The sequence below is a fragment of the Myotis davidii genome, unplaced genomic scaffold (assembly GCF_000327345.1).
Source record: "Myotis davidii unplaced genomic scaffold, ASM32734v1 scaffold111, whole genome shotgun sequence".
NCBI classification, from domain to species: domain Eukaryota; kingdom Metazoa; phylum Chordata; class Mammalia; order Chiroptera; family Vespertilionidae; genus Myotis; species Myotis davidii.
The window spans coordinates 888,401-905,372 of NW_006284347.1; the positions used below are offsets into that span (position 1 = coordinate 888,401).

General features: G+C 41.6%; 2 protein-coding genes across 5 annotated transcripts in view; one reads left to right on the forward strand and one right to left on the reverse strand.

The window, feature by feature from the left end:
* IL17RB (interleukin 17 receptor B) overlaps positions 1 to 2,583 on the forward strand; it is an 18,451-nt gene extending 15,868 nt beyond the window's left edge. For both annotated transcript variants that reach the window (XM_015571112.1, XM_006754695.2), the window contains exon 11: positions 902 to 2,583. In XM_015571112.1, coding sequence (XP_015426598.1) covers positions 902 to 1,458 — 557 coding nt within the window. In that variant the 3' untranslated portion in view covers positions 1,459 to 2,583. The remainder of the gene's footprint in view (positions 1 to 901) is intronic.
* Positions 1,086 to 16,972, reverse strand: part of ACTR8 (ARP8 actin-related protein 8 homolog (yeast)) — a 17,273-nt gene continuing 1,386 nt past the window's right edge. The window contains exons 2-14 of one of the 3 annotated variants that reach the window (XM_006754676.2): positions 15,070 to 15,240; positions 13,724 to 13,834; positions 12,987 to 13,091; positions 12,538 to 12,711; positions 11,200 to 11,293; positions 10,860 to 10,992; positions 9,081 to 9,234; positions 8,277 to 8,372; positions 7,705 to 7,845; positions 6,574 to 6,838; positions 5,730 to 5,893; positions 4,729 to 4,918; positions 1,086 to 1,172 (exon numbers count right to left, since the gene is read on the reverse strand). In XM_006754676.2, coding sequence (XP_006754739.1) covers positions 4,775 to 4,918; positions 5,730 to 5,893; positions 6,574 to 6,838; positions 7,705 to 7,845; positions 8,277 to 8,372; positions 9,081 to 9,234; positions 10,860 to 10,992; positions 11,200 to 11,293; positions 12,538 to 12,711; positions 12,987 to 13,091; positions 13,724 to 13,795 — 1,542 coding nt within the window. In that variant the 5' untranslated portion in view covers positions 13,796 to 13,834; positions 15,070 to 15,240 and the 3' untranslated portion in view covers positions 1,086 to 1,172; positions 4,729 to 4,774. Of the gene's footprint in view, positions 1,173 to 3,634; positions 4,919 to 5,729; positions 5,894 to 6,573; positions 6,839 to 7,704; positions 7,846 to 8,276; positions 8,373 to 9,080; positions 9,235 to 10,859; positions 10,993 to 11,199; positions 11,294 to 12,537; positions 12,712 to 12,986; positions 13,092 to 13,723; positions 13,835 to 15,069; positions 15,241 to 15,961; positions 16,195 to 16,972 lie in introns of those variants that run through there. The other 2 variants (XM_015571104.1, XM_015571103.1) reach the window with 2 other exon arrangements.

The following is a 16,972-nucleotide window of genomic DNA, read 5'->3' on the forward strand; positions in this document are numbered from 1 at the left end:
GTCCAACTGCTTAGGCCTGCTCCCTGCTGGCAAGTGGACATCCCCCAAGGGCTCCTGGGCTGCCAGAGGGATGTCTGACTGCCAGGGGATCGGGCCTAAGCCAGCAGGTGGACATCCCCCGTGGGGTCCCAGACTGCAAGAGGGCACAGGCTGGGCTGAGGGACCTCCCACCCGCCCCGTGTACAAAATTTTGTGCACTGGGCCTCTAGTTTTTAAAAATAATTCTTATAAGGCATAAGAACAGTGGTAACTTGGATTCATATATTGTAAGGGCCTTGCCAACATTAAAATATTGAGGACTGACTATAGAAACGCAAGTAAAAAGACACCCAGCTAGAGGGTGGTACACTGAAAGAAGAGAAAATAAAGGCAGTCTGCGTCTTATCACAGATAACATAGATAAAACAAGCTTCATCTCATGATCTAAGCTAAGAAATCTGTGGAACTAGGACCTCGGGAATACTTGTACTTAGAAGATGTTGTGTGGCCTGAATTAGCTATAGTACTTTCAAAGATGGTTTCTGTTCTATAGCACACATAGGACAGCTTTCCAGTTACATTCCAGCTGAAAAGGGGTGCCACTTAACCCTATGGAACTATAAAGAAACTCTACCACCTGCTGGTAGAAAATGGAATTACTACTGAATTGACCCAAAAAACGTGAAGGGGAGAGGCCAGGATGTTCCTGTTTATACAGTATATGGTACTAACAATACTCAAGTTACAACAACCCACCTAAAACAGAGTACCTCAAACCTATGAATTTACCTGAAAAGGTATGGCTTGACTAAGAGACTGATTTAGTAATAAGGACTTACAAAATACAGCTTTTACAACATCTTTACGGCAAAAGCCTGCCATTTGCTATTTATAGATAACAAATGTTTTTCTCTCTCCACAGAAAGGATCAAGACTTCCTTCCCCACCACCACGCTACTGCCCCCCATTAAGGTTCTTGTGGTTTACCCACCCGAAATATGTTTCCATCACACAGTTTGTTACTTCACTGAATTTCTTCAGAACCACTGCAGAAGTGAGGTTATCCTTGACAAGTGGCAGAGAAAGAAAATAGCCGAGATGGGTCCGGTGCAGTGGCTCACCGCTCAGAAGAAAGCCGCGGAAAAAGTCATTTTCCTTCTGTCTAACGATGTCAACACCGTGTGTGATGGTACCTGTGGCAAGAGCAATGGCAGCCCCGGTGAGAACTCCCAAGACCTGTTCCCCCTGGCCTTTAACCTCTTCTGCAGCGACCTGAGGAGCCAGACTCATCTGCACAAATACATGGTGGTCTACTTTAGAGAGGCTGATATCAAAGACGATTACAATGCCCTCAACGTCTGCCCCAAGTACCGTCTCATGAAGGATTCTGGCGCTTTCTGCACAGAACTGCTCCATGCAGAGCAGCACGTGTGGGTGGGGAAAAGACTGCGAGCCTGCCACAGCTGCTCCTCCGTGTAGCCTCGCTGCTCCCACGAGAAGCGAGAACGTGAAGCCTTATGCCCCCTCCGGTTAGAAAAGCTTCTGTGTTGGTTCTGGAGTTTACTGTATAGGCTACTTGTAGAGCGGATTGTATGTATATAACTGCTTTAGTAATAGGGAGGACTCATAACGGAACGTATACGCCTTAGTCTGGTAATTAAAAATTTTATGCCACTAGTTACAAATATTACTAACTACTGTAGTACTAACTGAAGAATGGAAACTACATTTATAATTATAAAGCTAAATCAATTTAGTTATAACTAAAAATAATAGTTATAAAATGAAACCGTACCATCTGACAATGCAACGAAAAAGCCTCTTCCAGCTGAACGTCCAGTCTTGAATAGTCCCTGCCCTGCATTGTAGGCAGACGTGTTTAGCTTTGTAACATGCCAAGATTAATTAATGAATGCCAAATTTAGTAAGCCCTAGCTAATTCACTCAATCATTTCTTAGCTAAAAACTCGCTCTCACACACATCTTTATTTTTAACAAAAATAGGAACAACAGGCTGAACCATCTTTGCTGACCAGACGACCTAGTATATTTGTACTAGGCATTTGGCATTTTCATAGGACCCTCCCTCTCTGAACTAGGTTCCTGTCCTATTTGCCTCTTGTACAGGTGACTTTCACACGAACATCAAAATATACTTGCAGAACTGTTGTCTACTTCTGTCCAGTTACCTATTAGAGGTCACCGTTAGAGTTCAGTTTCTTGATTATGTAAATTTTTGTGTTTAGAAAAATATTTCTATTATGTTGGAAGACAGCCCTCTTGAAGTAATTAATCTTATGAGTTATTATAATGGCTTACTTAGGTAAAAACAAACTACCATGGAGTTACAGAATACAAGAGTTATGTGGTATTTTGAGCCTTCTAACTTTTTAATTTTCCTAAAAGCATCTTTTTTACTCCAGGTCACCAAAAGGTTATGTATGTTAGCATATGTATTTTTCTGGGAATGCCTGTCCTTTCACACAGCACAATACTAAATCTGCTCCAGAATGTGGACCAGTTTCAGGTAGATGACTGCTAAAATGTATTTGTTGAGTATTCTAATATATGTCCTAAGAATAAAATAAAAACCAAAGTGCATAAGCACAGAGTGAAATCTCCCCGTGTCCAACTTCACCAGCAGACACTTAGTAATGACTCAGGCAATATGTTTAATGTGGTAACAGCCCCTTATTTGTCAAGATTAGTCTTCATGTGCTGGTGATAGAAGACGGAACATGGCTATGTCAAAACTCGGACCAGAAGCCAACTTCCTCTGAATCAACATCTACCAGTTGTAAGAGCAATATACTATTACAAGAAAAACTATTGCAAACAGAAACAGCCCTGTGACTCGGTTGAGCGTCGTCCCATGCACCAAAAGGTCCCTGATTCCATTCCCAGCTGGGGAACATGCCCAGGTTGCAGGCTCAATTCCTGAATGGGGTGCATTCAGGAGGTAACTGATAGATGTCTCTCTCACACTGGTCTCTCTCTCCTTCCTTCCTCTCTGAAATTAATAAACACATTAAAAACAAACAAAAAATTATATTTTTGGAACTAGGTAGCCAATACTAAATTGTGTTGAAACAGCTCAGAAACATAAAATCTTATGTAATTATTGTTTAAAAAATTTTAAGTCAAAGAACATACAATTTTCAAAATTAAGGCATACATTCCAAATAGTACTAACAAGTTACATTTTGTTACACCCTTTGTTCCTAACCTACTGGGCAGATACATAGGATACTCTTACTAATGCAAAATGCTCTGTTACCAGCACTGCTCCATGTCTTAAGACTTATTACCATCCTCATTCTATGCTAGAGGCCAGGAGCATGAAATTCGTGCGGAGGTACCATCTCTAGGCCTGGCCTGCATCAGGCCCATCTTCCCTGGCTGCCTGCAGCCGGCCCTGCCCCCTGCTGCCACCCACACCTGGTTCCCCGTCTGAGAGGTCAGCCTGCTCCCGCCAGCCCTGCTCCTGCTGTGGGTTGCTCTCTGTATGTGGGGTGGGGGCCTTGGCCTGGCACCAGCGGTGTCCCCTGCCACCCACCCCCAGTTCCCTGTTCACCATTGGGCGATTGGAGCCTGCTGGCCAGGGAAAGGGACCAAGAGGTGGTCAGTGCATCTCATAGTGACTGGTCGAGCGATCATCTGGTCGTTCCACCATTAGGGTCAATTTGCATATTACCCTTTTATTATATAGGATTCCACTCTTATTCACCCCTTAACTGTCCCTAATGTGTCTTTGCCCAAGTCCCACCTCCAGTTCTTGATGGTAAGATAGTGGAAGCAAGTGCAAGAGACTGGCAGGAATCAGGCACTGCCCAACCCGCCCAGGTCTCAGAGCCCCCAGGCTTTGCTCACTGACTGGCTCCCCTTCCAGCAGACAATGCCTTCTCTTCCACTCAGTCTTCCCTAAGGTCTGGACCACTGGTGGTGACAACTGTCTGCTTCAGACTGCTCACAGGTTAAGGTCAACTGATCACACTGAACACAAAGAACTCCAAATGTTTTCACTGGTTCTTCAGGTAAAGAGAATTGTTAGCAGTAACTGTAGCAGTTAGTCTGCTTATCTGTACAACACATGCTAACAACTCTAAATTATACCCAAGTCATTCATATTGGCCATATCAAAGAAAGAAAATTCCCTTTTCTGCTCTTGTTCTGTTTTGGTCAGACGACGACTGTTTTCTTTTCCTTGCCCTAGAGTATGTTGGGTAACAAAAGCCAGCCAGCCCAGCCTTAAACCTTTGCCTTGAAAAATCTAGACCTGAATCTGCCCTCATCATTTTTGTAATCTAACAGAAAATTAAAAAAATAAAACTTGTTCCTATTTGAAATTCTGAGAGTCACATCATGTGCTCGCTGTTCTAGCCAAGAGGGAAAATGCCATGACCACACCGTTTTCACAATCCAGGCGCCGAAGTCACACACCCACTCCTCAGGGACGCAGGAGACTGTCTCATGTCACTTAGAAGTCAACTTCAAGGAAGAGCTTCACCACTGGACAACTGCTCAAGCACTCACATCACCGTGGAGTTCCTGAGACCCTGAATGGGGCAGGAGACCTTAGCGCATTTATTCTCAAACATCTTGACTGCAGAAGCGGCTTATAATTTCACACCAAGGTCATGTTCTCAACACACGTTAAAATTCATTTATTTTCCACAAAATTGAAGCACTTAGAGTAATAAATTAAAAAAATATATATACATATATATATCCTCTAAGAGTCTTTTATACCAAGAGGCTTGTTTGGGGTCTCCAAGAGTGACTTTTCCTGCCCATTTCACCATACGAAGGCAGCTCGCTCTCGTAACATGCGGACACCAAAGCGCTGCCATTCTCGCTGGTAGATCCACAGTTCCTGTGTTGTATCCAAACAAGCCAGCACTGCGCCCCCTTTCCATGAAATCAGCCGAGGATCCATGTCCTAGAGCAGCGGTACAGATAGGTCAGCACAAGCAGACAAGATGTCCACTCAATCATTTATTTGAATTGGGGGCGGGGGGACCCCTGGGGAGCCCCCCTGGAGTCAATACCTAATAAGCCAGATTTTAAACCTGCATTAAGGACTCATGAACTACAGGCCTCTTTCTGTTTCAACTGACAAGAAAACTTTTTAGTTTGTATTACTAAAGCTACTATTATTCACTATTATTCCACAAATAGCTCTGAAAACAGAACATATGTAAAGAAATAACTTACTTTGAAATTGAAGTAGAATAAATATATCCCATAATCTCTCCCTCAGGATTAAAATTAAGTGAGAACATTCCCAGGAATTGTCAATGAGATATGACGAAGTATAGGCACAATTTATTTCTAAATTCCTAGGTTTATACTTCAAGATAGTTCAAGCCTAAATGATTCTTAAAGATCACCTGGTCTAGGGACCAGTAGCACATTCTCAGCATGAAAGATAACAAGGGAGTTGTTCCGGCTGATGGCATGACACGGGCCAGTCTCCTCCAGGTCCCACTGTCCTACAAAGGCACCCAGTCTTGCTAGCTTTGGATAGTACAGCAGGGACTAAAACCCAGAATCCAGTCCCCTTGCCCAGAGCTCCTTTCTCCACATCTGTGACCTGCTGTAAGTAACATTTCCACTTGCCCCAAACCCTCAAGAACTCCCAGACATATGACCATAACTTCCAGGATTTTATCTGTCCGCATACAATAGAATTAGAAATAATCAATGCTTTTTTCATTTACACAGTCCAACTTGTACTATGAGCAACATACCTTGGGCCTTGTGATAACTTCCACATTTTCAATAATTCGCCTGAATGAAGGTGGCATTTTGTTGAGAATTCTGTGCTGCAGAAATTCTTGTGCTTTATGAAACATCAGACCACCTCCCACCACCAGGATGGAGCTGTACATCTTCTTTTTGGTGTCATCAGATGCTGCAAAGACAGTGATAGCCCGTCCACGCTTTTTCTCCATACCCACCCCACCCCAGGGATCTCCACCACCACCTCTTGCTTATTAGATAATGTGAGAGCCTGCTCAGAGATCTCTCTCCAACCCAACAATGCAGCCAGAGGAACCTTACAAAACACAAAATGAGCATGTTGCTGCCCACACCCTGGTACTCGCCGAACGATCCAAATCTCTGAGGCGGCCTAAAAAGTCCCATGTAGTGTGCACTCTCTTCTCTAGCCTCCTCCTCACACCGTGTCCCAGCCACACTGGCCCTCACACAGGCTAAGATCTTCCTCTGGCTAACCTCCACTCACCGCCCAGATCTCTCTCAAGTGTTTTTTTCCCTGACTCTCCCACTCCACACCTCCCCTATGGAGTAAAACACCCTTATTAAATCCCTCATTCAGAAGCTCTCAGTCAGTACTATTTAGTTCAATTCTGTTGCACCTGCCACAGTTGTAATTTCACATTTGTGTGATAACTTGCCTTATTTTGGTCTCCTCCAACAAGGCCAGGGACCAATTCCCAATACCCAATAATGCAAGCACAAGGTAGGTGCTCGGTTGTTTTGAATGAGTAACGCTATGCTACACTGCACAACCACCCCTAGCTTCAGCCAGTTCAGGTAATGGCTACCTCCCGGCCTCCCGAATGTGCTTACAACAGCAGTCTATGCTATGAAGGATGGCTTTATCCAGGCCTAGGGCTTTCCCTTCAAACAGCGAGATGGCAGTCTTCCTGGACATCAGCGCAGTGAGGGCCTCCTCAGAGTCATTGCCAGCCATCAGACAGTCTCCCTGGGAGGACCCCAAATCCACCTCCTGGGAATGGAGTCTTTCCGGAAGATCCGAGGACTGCCCACGAAGATCCCCTTCAAATCCAATAGGCTTGGATGCAGACTTGCGGTCAGCAGTAGCTTTTGCAGACTTTAAATGAAAAGGACAATCAAGTAGATGGTATGACTAAGAACACTGTCCATGTTTTCCAACTAGACCCCCTCCCGCTGCTGTTCCCTCACTATGCACTACTATACACGAGGGCCTGCTGCTGAGAGGAGATACACCAGAGTACACAACCACCCACCTGAGTGAGATGACAGAAGAAGATGCACTACGACAATTCTAAAGCAGTCTCTGGCAGGGAGGGCGATCTCAGCACCTTACTATTACAGGCTGGATTTTAAAACTGAGATGTCAGTGCAGACTAACTTTTCTCCTTGAACTGAGTTTTTAAGTGGAGTATTTCCGTGGAATTCTTGGGCCAGTGACTGTTATGAAATCCTCATTTTCAGACCTTTTCTAACCACCTCGTGCCCACCTTTGGGGCAGGAATGAGGACTAGAAAATACGGTCCTCTTCTCTTCACCATGAGCTGCCGTTTCATTAGCAGATAACAGCTCTAATTTGTGCCCTGGCACCAGCCATCCTATTACTAGCATCAGCTCTGGACAAAGGAATGCAATTCTTTGCTTATGCCACACAACCCTCATACCTTATAATTAAATAGAGGTGAGATTTTACTGAAAATATTTACTACGGATAAATATTCAAAAGTCACTTCATTAAATTTACTTTTAAATGTGTGGATTGGTATTCTGAAAAATGGATGAATGCTTGCTGAACCAAAAAAGATCTGCCACCCAGATTTTAAATTTAGACTTCATTTCATCTACAGTTCTAAAACAGGATCAGCTTTAGCACTCTGTCAGATGGCAGTGACTGCACTGATCCATCAATCACGGGCCAACTTCTCCTGCAGGACAAAACCTCTCCTCACACCAGAACCTGCGGACCTGCTCTTGCTTGCTCTGTGTGGCCAGCAGGTAGTGCTCATCATGCGGGTCCTCAGGGTCACCCTGCGACCTGTGCTGCAGAGTCGTCATTTTTTGTCCAACGATTCCAAAGGTTGCTGGATAAAACAAAGCCATTGGAGCCTGTGTGTGGAAGGAAAAGAATAATCAACTGAGATACTGCCTCCTGAAAAAACTGACCCACTAAATTTTGTTCTTCCAAAAAAATAAAACTGGCAGATTAGATCCTAGAAGTTAGACTGTGCAGTGTCCTCTTTTGGGAAAAGCATTATTTCTTCAGTGCAGGCAGGCAGAACACTCACTTATCATGCAAATTGAATGGGTGACATGACACCACAGGATCTCAAAGCAAATGTTACCTAGAAGAATGGAATTTCTCTCCAAATAACTTAATCACATAGTGACTAATTAAAAAGATGGTTCTCAGATCTGTTCTAATTTGATTTAGTGAGTAATCTACACGAGTTCACATTCTGCTCTCATGAGGTTTCCAGCAAGGGACCGAGCCTGGCTGGCTTTCTTTCTAGCCATGAAAATATATACCCACATGTTACCTGGAGCTTTTCATCTCCTAAGCGAAACTGGTAAAGCAGGGCAGGCGAATCTGGATGTCGAATCTGAAACTCATGGTCCTGAAGCCCAGAGATGTCCTGATTCCAGGAAAAGATGCTGTCAGTGAATCAGTAAAAGTGCATGTAAACTCCTCTAACTACAATGAAGCCTCCCTATCATGTTAACCTCACCTGTAAAAGGGCTGCCCTACAACTTTCTACCACACCCACTGGAACTTCATAAGAGTTCAATGGTGACTTGCTTTCCTTTTAACATCTGTGAAATTGACACAAAAGTTAAATGTTTTGTTTTCTTCATTATCGATAAAACACTAATATAATGATCCAAATCAATCAAAAAACGCTCTCAATAACTGAGGAATGTTACCTAGATTTATATTTCTCAAAATTTTTTATCAGAATTATATTACTTGAAAAGAGGGAAAAAAACTCTAAGAGTATAAAAAGGTAGCGTGCCATATACAGCAATGATAAAATGTTGACTGTTCACAATACCAAGAAAGTGCTTCAAAAGGTACCATTTTACTAAGTGTCTGTACCTATGTATTACCTGCTACTATTCTTCACACCTAAAGAATCATCCTTCATCAGAATGACCACAGATCCTATAGAGAGGTATCTGCAGTCTCCAGGGCCTGAGACAAGCTATACAGCTCTGACCCCACCAAAAAATTCACTCCTACAGGCTTCAGCTTCAAGGCTTTATCAGCTTAAGTTGAAAGGGTGGCATGATATTGTTACGTTTTTCCTGAAAGCAAAAAGAATCAATTTTGATTTTGTTCCCACCTGATCTAAATGACAGAAAGTTTCCTTTAGGTGCTGCAGAAGAAGGCAATCCATTTTATTTGTTAACTGGCATTCTCTATAAGGGAATCCAGCTCGCTGCATCAGCCAGTAAAAACATCTTGATACGTCAGACCCTCCATATGCCAGACAGAGTCTAGAGTTAAGAGAAAGGGCAGATGTGTAATCTCTCAGTTCAGAAGGTGCAAAGGATTCAAAAACTCCATTAGGCACAGTAAAAGAGCACGTTTCAAGAAATGTCTGTTGTAGGAATAAATTAAAGAATGAAAGAACAACCCTAGCTGGTTTGGCTCAGCGGATGCAGGAGGCAGCCGATTAATGATTCTTTTTCATCATTGATGTTTCTCTCTCTCCCTCTCCCTTCTTCTCTGAAATAAATAAAAATATATTTTAAAAAAAGGAAGGAACAGATAAATGGATGGGAGGGAAAAGGGGAACTCTGGAATAAACTAGTGGTACAGCACCTGGAAGCAGTCATGCTATTTGCAAAAACTATCTAAGAAATAGAAAACACACCATTAGGTCCAGCTCATTTCCAACATTCACCATTTGACAGTTGTTCGCCTATGTATATTCCCCAGCAAATAAAGGTGACAAACACCGTAAGACAGTTATGGGAGAAATCTGCGAGGGTAATATCCACTAACTGAACATGTCTACAATTTGGAAAGACCACTGCTACGTTATTTCAGTGGTTAGAGACCTGAAATCCAGTGTTTTCTTAATATCTTGAAAACCACTGGCATTAGACAATACAAACAATGGATGAACCAAACTAAGTCATACTGGGCTTTAGAATGCTTTGTAACTTGAGGTGGGAGGCAACAGATTAACCTTTCTCATGAGCGTCTTGGGACCTCTTCTGTATTTGTTTCTATACTTTGAGATTCAAACTACCTAATGTAAGGGACAAGAATTCATGCTTCCTGGAGAAGCCATCCTGGGAGCACACAATGCTGCAAGGAGCCCACATGAGCACTACCAGAGTGTGCTTGCTCACCTGTGCGGGGCTTGTCTCAGGAAGGACAAGCAGCAAACCTGCTGGTTATTTTATTGACTCTCATATCAGTGATGACACATGAAGGGAACTAACCACCATAAAGTTACTCACTGAACACCATTTATGGCAAGAAAAGCAGATACTCAAAATGCTAGCTAGCTAGAGAACTCAAACCTGAAAACCTATTTTTTTTCTCTTACACGACTTGCCTAAATTGGTGTCTCTAGGCCAGACCACAGCAAAAGACAGAGGTAACCTATACGCTTACTCTGTGGGACAGCACAGCACATGCTAGAACTTTCAGGAGCTGCTGGTGTGAACTTACACTAGAGAGTCCCAAAGAAAAGGGTAAAATCAGTTGTGTATAGTCTTGCTAGAATTAGCACTTCCTCAATATGCTGGTTTCCTATGCAAAATCCGAATATATAATTCCTTAAAAATAATTTCTGCCCTAACCGGTTTGGCTCGGTGGATGGAGCGTCGGCCTGGGAACTCAAGGGTCCCGGGTTCGATTCCGGTCAAGGGCATGTACCTTGGTTGTGGGCACATCCCCAGTGGGGAGTGTGCAGGAGGCAGCTGATCGATGTTTCTCTCTCATTGATGTTTCTAACTCTCTATCCCTCTCCCTTCCTCTCTGTAAAAAATCAATAAAATATATAAAAAAATTTAAAAAAATAATTTCTTTCTGATTTGTGGTGCTTTATAGCTGAACAGACTGTGAGGGGAGAAGGATGGGGAATGCCACCTTCCACATCCCTTACCGAGTATTCCGATGAGAAACCCCATCCTCCACACAGCATACACTTGTCTTCTGGTCCCCAACATCTACAATACACGTGCTGCTTAAACCACTTCCAAAAGTGGCACACACAGACTCCTGATGGACCACAATCCCTAAAACAAAAGGCAGAGGAGCAATGAGCTGGGGAGCAGCAACGCTCCTAAAATAAATCATCAACTAAAGTCTAGGAACTTCTGGGCAAATATTCAAGCATTGCCGAATCTCTCAAATATGTATTCAATAAAGCAGGAAACTGGATTAACTTTGTCACTGAAAAAGATTCTCTTTTCAAGTAGGCTTCACTGGCGTATCAGACATACCTGAGAAACCCATCTTCATTAGGATCATATTCACCAATTCTTTCACATGCTGCTTATTATAAATATCAGGAATTAACAAGATACACCTATAATACTAAGAAGAACAAAGAAAAAAATATTAAATGGTTAACATTACAGTCTGGTCAAATACATTTCACCACACTTGTCTTCAGAGAGGATTCTCTCTAAAGCAGTAGCAGTAATGGTTAGAGGCCCAGAATAAAAGCTCAAAACTATCTTTTGGGTTTTATGAAAAAATAGATAATGTTGATTTTTCTCTTTTTCTTTAAATTATTTAACTAGTAGAGGCCCAGTGCACGAAATTCGTGCACGTGTGGGATCCCTAGGCCTGGCTGGCAATCAGAGCTGGGCCATTCAGGGTTTGAAGGCCCCAGCAGACCGCAGGAGGCTCAAGAGCGTGTCTGGCCCGTCTCGCTCAGTCCTGATCGGGAGGACCCCAGCTGGAATCTAACCTACCGGTCGGAGTACCTGCCCCCTGGTGGTCAGTGCACGTCTTAGCGAGCAGTTGAGTGGCCTTAGCATATCATTAGCATATTGCGCTTTGATTGGTTGAATGGATGACCAGACACTTAGCATATTGGGCTTTTATTATAAAGGATTGTGAAATGAAAAATAAGGTATCTCATGTGTCTGAAAAAGGTCCAGAGAGAAGGCATAAACATGAGCAAGCTTGCTGCTTGCAGAGCAGGAGAGACAGATATCAAAGAAACAAACAGAACACGAAAAAGAGAAAGCTTTAAGGGAGATTAGATTCAGTGTAGAAAAGATCTTCACCTGAAGGCCAAGAAAGCTTTTAGGACACTATATTACAAATAACTCAGTAATGGATACTTTAATTGACCAAGAATCTTTTTTTTTTAAACATTTTTTTAGAGAGGAAGAAGGGAGAGGGATAGAGAGATAATAACATTGATGAGAGAGGAACATCATCGATGGGCTGCCTCCTGAATGCACTCCTACTGGGGATTGAGCCTGCAACCCAGGCGTGTGCCCTAACTGGAAATCAAACCAGTAACCTCTTGGTTCCTCGGTCAACACCCAACTGCTGAGCCCTATGGGCCGAACTTATTAAAAAATCTTATTTTTATTGATTTCAGAGAGGAAGGGAGAGGAAAAGAGAGACAGAAACTTCAATGATGAGAGAGAATCACTGATTGCCCCTACTGGGGATGAAGCCCATGCAACCCAGGCATATGCCCTAATGGGAATCAAACAGTGACTTTCTGGTTCATAGGTCGATACTTAACCACTAAGCCACGTCGGTTGGGCAACCAAGAATCTTAAAGACAATCCAAGTAATTGGGAATCTGAGCTCACCTTTAAATCTTTCAATGGAATTTCCAAGTATTTTTGTATTGCATGAGACCATATTACTTCAATATCTGCCAGAACAGCTGTAAGGGAGCCCCCAGGTCCCGGGTGAATATTTAACTGACCTCTTCTAATAGGCCAGTGGATATTGTAACAGTCCAGTGGATTAACATACAAGGCCTAGAAGACAGGAAGATGAACACATTAAAACTCTTCTCTCAGGGTTTTCTGGATTCACGTTCAAAATTCCAAGGCTAGAAATCATCATTAACACTTGCTGAATGTTCTAAGTGTTGAGGGTGGAATATCTATTACTTCAAGAGCCAATGTGACTATCTGATCCTCAAAGTAGGATCACGGAATGCCAGGGAACTAGAACTGGATGGGAAAGTAAATGAATTTCAGCATTAAGACGAGGTTTTCTTCTTCCATTTCACAGTAAAGAAGTTTCCTACCTCTTCGCCAACCAAAAACTCAGGGTGATGAGATGTGTTTGTCCATTTATTTCCAGAACAGTGATCTAAAATTGCAGGTCGCATCTGCTTGTTGTAGGAGCGTGCCTGAAATGAAATTGCATCATTGATTCTCTGAATTTAGACAAGGGAAAAAAGGGTGTGTAGTTGAGTCCTCTTTTCTCCTCTCCCTCAGGGACCAGATATAGTGGCAAATTTTAATCACAAACCCAAGAAATTTGGGGGAATAATGACTGGTAACAAAAGGATTCTCTTGCCCTTCTCCACAATCTAGAATTTTCCCTGTGATTTTTGACACCTAGGCTGTGAATCGCAGCCAGTCCAAAATTAATACTGCACTCTACCTAAAGTTGAATACAAATTTACATATCATACTGACTCATAGCCATTCCTAATTGTATTGGTTTACTGCACTAAAATAACTATTACGGTAAGAATACAGCTTCCCACCAAGGTCTTGGAATTACACACTTAAGACTCTCAGGTAAACTGTAAATTTTATCAACTTGTGACAGGAAATACCACCTTATAAATCATTTGGCTGGCCTAAGCATTTGTGACACTGATTCAGGTATTCCATAGGTGATTAGGAATGGTTTTTCTCCTTTTTAAAGGAAATCCCTTATTGCACTTGCATAATGAAATAGGTAGAGCACATGAACGTCATTATGCTATAATAGCTGTGCTAAAAGAATAAATCTGAAGAGTTGAAACTGAACCTGTTCAGGGGACACAGGAATCCGCCTTGTACCATTTGACATCTTTTTAGACCATATTGCTTGATCCACCATTTTAAGACCATTTTGTCTTTGTTCATTACTTTCAGGTTTCTGGGGGAAAAAAGAAGGAAAGATGAGTGGTACAAAGGATTTAGTGAAAAGGGAAGGCAAACTAGCAAACTACTAATTTAATGCAACAATGGGAAATGCTCCCTCATCAACAAGTAGCTTCCCTAATCTGTCATATGTATTAATCTTCGGAATTTAAAGTAATCTTTATATTTTTTATAAATAAAAAATGTCATAAAAGAACCCTCACTATAAACCAACTATTTGCAAAAATCTGTAACTTCGAGTAACTTTGGGTTGATAAAAAAATTTCATAATACTAATGAGAGCATAGCTATTTTTACATTTACAAAGTATTTCAGACTCATATAATTATATCATTTTCATGTTTAGAATTTGTAACAATGTTATACTTCTTCATGTGTTATTTTGCTTAATCAACAAGTGTTCAAATTACAGTGATACTGTAAAGAATATATTCACACCTTTTTGGTAGAAAATATTTTCTTTCAATTTTTTTTCTCTAAAGTCGAATCACTCAATGATATAAGTGATTTTTAGATTCTTATATCATTAAGTTATATGGACTTTAGTAGGGTCTGCTAGTTATGCTAAAAAATGGAACCCTGGGGGGTATAAAGACACATTTGTAATATCTTAATCAATAAAAAGTTTAAAAAAAATGGAACCCTAAAGCTTATTATCAAAATTATAGAAACCGCAAGTTCCTAAAACTACCCTTGATTTAAAACTTAAAAGTGGATTACAGTGTAATATACACATTTAACACCTATCACAAACTTTTTCTGATAATTACCATTTGTAAAATAGAATAAAGTAAATGTTTACTATAAGGGAATAGTTTTTGCCTTTAAATTATGATTTGACCTAAGATTGTAGTAAGTGATTTGTGTAGCAATTCAATTTGCTTATGAATTGAAACATGAATTTAAACTCCTCTAAATATCTGGAAGAAAAAATATCTGAATGCATCATTTTAAGTAAGTGATAAGTCTGTATCTTCCATTAAAAATCAGTCTCCTCAATATCCAATTCATCCCAATGGGTTAAAAAAATTGAATTATATTTACTTCTTTACAATTTAAAATTGCTAGCTCAGATGAAAAATGATATTGGTAACCCTGAATGATGCTATTCTTTAAAAACATAAAGCTATGAAAATATTTATTCAAGATTACTGCATATACTTGAATGTCTAAGGCTTCCCAAGGAAGCAACCTTGGGCTTTCTCTCCAAGTCCTCCATTTCTAACTTACATTTAGTCCTTCCCTTAGGAGCCAGTTGTCTTTGTACAGTGGCTGCCCTTGTTGCTTGTGTCTTCGTGCAATGACATGAGGAATGCTGATAGGAAGTGTGTCTGTGGCTCGACCAATCCTTAAAGTTGTTGAACCCGGATGTATGACAACAATGAAGTTGCTCTGGATTTGCTGCAAACATAACACATAGGAGCGTGACCTTCGTAACAAGTACATGGGTAACAAGTTAAATAATGTACAGGTAACAGGATAGACTAAAAAGTTAGTTTCCTGTGATGGTCATCAGACTCAAAGGTATCAAAGTAATTTAGGACAGGGAATTCTTTGAGAAGCATCCAATTACTGCTCTCTACCTGAATACAAACTCATTTTATAGTCTGTGTTCCCAGGATCTAATTCCAAGTACATAGCCCAACAAATATTTGCTTAAATGAATAGAACCATGATTATCCAGTGCAAATTAACCTATTGGGCATTTCTGCGCCAGGCACTGTGGGTACAATGGTGACCAAAACAAAGTCCCCCAAATCAGAGAACTTTCCATGTAGGGAAGATAGTTAAACAAGGAATAAGAATAGGAATACTCTGATTAGTGAAATGCAGGGTTCCCTACATCTGAATCACCTAAAGATGCTTGTAAAAAAAGACTGACCCCAAGCTTTCACTACAAATTTTGCAAATCAGAATCTCCAGGAAGAGCCTAGGAATCTGCAATTAAAGCTCCTGACGTGATCAGTATGACCACTCACATTTAAACTACTGGCTGAACAGGTAAGGGAGAAATTAATGTAAGGGTAGAATTACTCTTTTGTAATACTGGAAAGTTTTACACATCAATTACTTCTTAGTGTGTGCTTAAACTGCTTTGGTTACTGTTTTTGAAAAAACTTACCCTTGTCAATTCTGTGCTATTTACCTACTCTGGCAAGAGTCTGGGGTTGCAAAGCCAGAGCTCACACTTATCCTCATAAGTCAGAAAACTTTGCTGCATTTCACAATCCATTCTTGGGAGATGACGAACAAGGACTGACAATGTGGTATGAATCAGGACAGTGGACGACTGTAAACTTTACTTTGAGATAACTGTTTTAGACTCGAAATTCCAAGGGGGCAGAATATAATCTGCATCTCTTGGGGAAACTTTACCATGCAAACCTGTTGAGGGGGACTGTTTCAGCAGCACGTGGGTGAAGGAAAAAGGGACTCTGACAATCCTTGAAAACAGGATCCCTCTGTTAAGAACCACCACCCGCCGGACTCCTTAGCTAGCACCTACTCTGCCCTACCCTTGAAGCAACAGTTGTATGTTTCCATTTAAAACATTTCCATACCTTGCCAATAAAGTCCAGACCTCCCTGATCAAGACCCTGCCTACTTCTCTAGCCTCACTCTAGTCTAGAACCACTTCCTGTTGGTCAGTATATCCCACATATCATTTCATGGATATTATTGTTCAAGAAGAGATAGACTTACCAACACAGGTGCCACAGAGGACACGGAAAAACCAAAGGGTGTGCCCAGCCAGTTTGGTTCAGTGGATAGAGTGTCCGCCTACAGACTGAAGGTCCTGGGTTCGATTCTGATCAAGGGCATGGGCCTGGGTTGCAGGCTCAATCCCCAGCAGGAGGCAGCTGATTAATGATTCTCTCATCATTGATGTTTCTCTCTCCCTCTCCCTTCCTCTCTGAAATCAATAAATATATGTACTTAAAAAACAAACAAACAGAGGGTGTTATACAGCTGATGGAAGGTCAGGAAATGTTGCTAAAGTGGTTAAGGACCCAGGGTCTGGATTCAAAGACCTGGCTTCCAATTCAGACTGTGCCGCTTCTTTGGTCTGTACGAAGTTTCTACCTCGCAGAGTAACTGTGAAGACTAAATGAGTCAGTGATCACAACGCTCA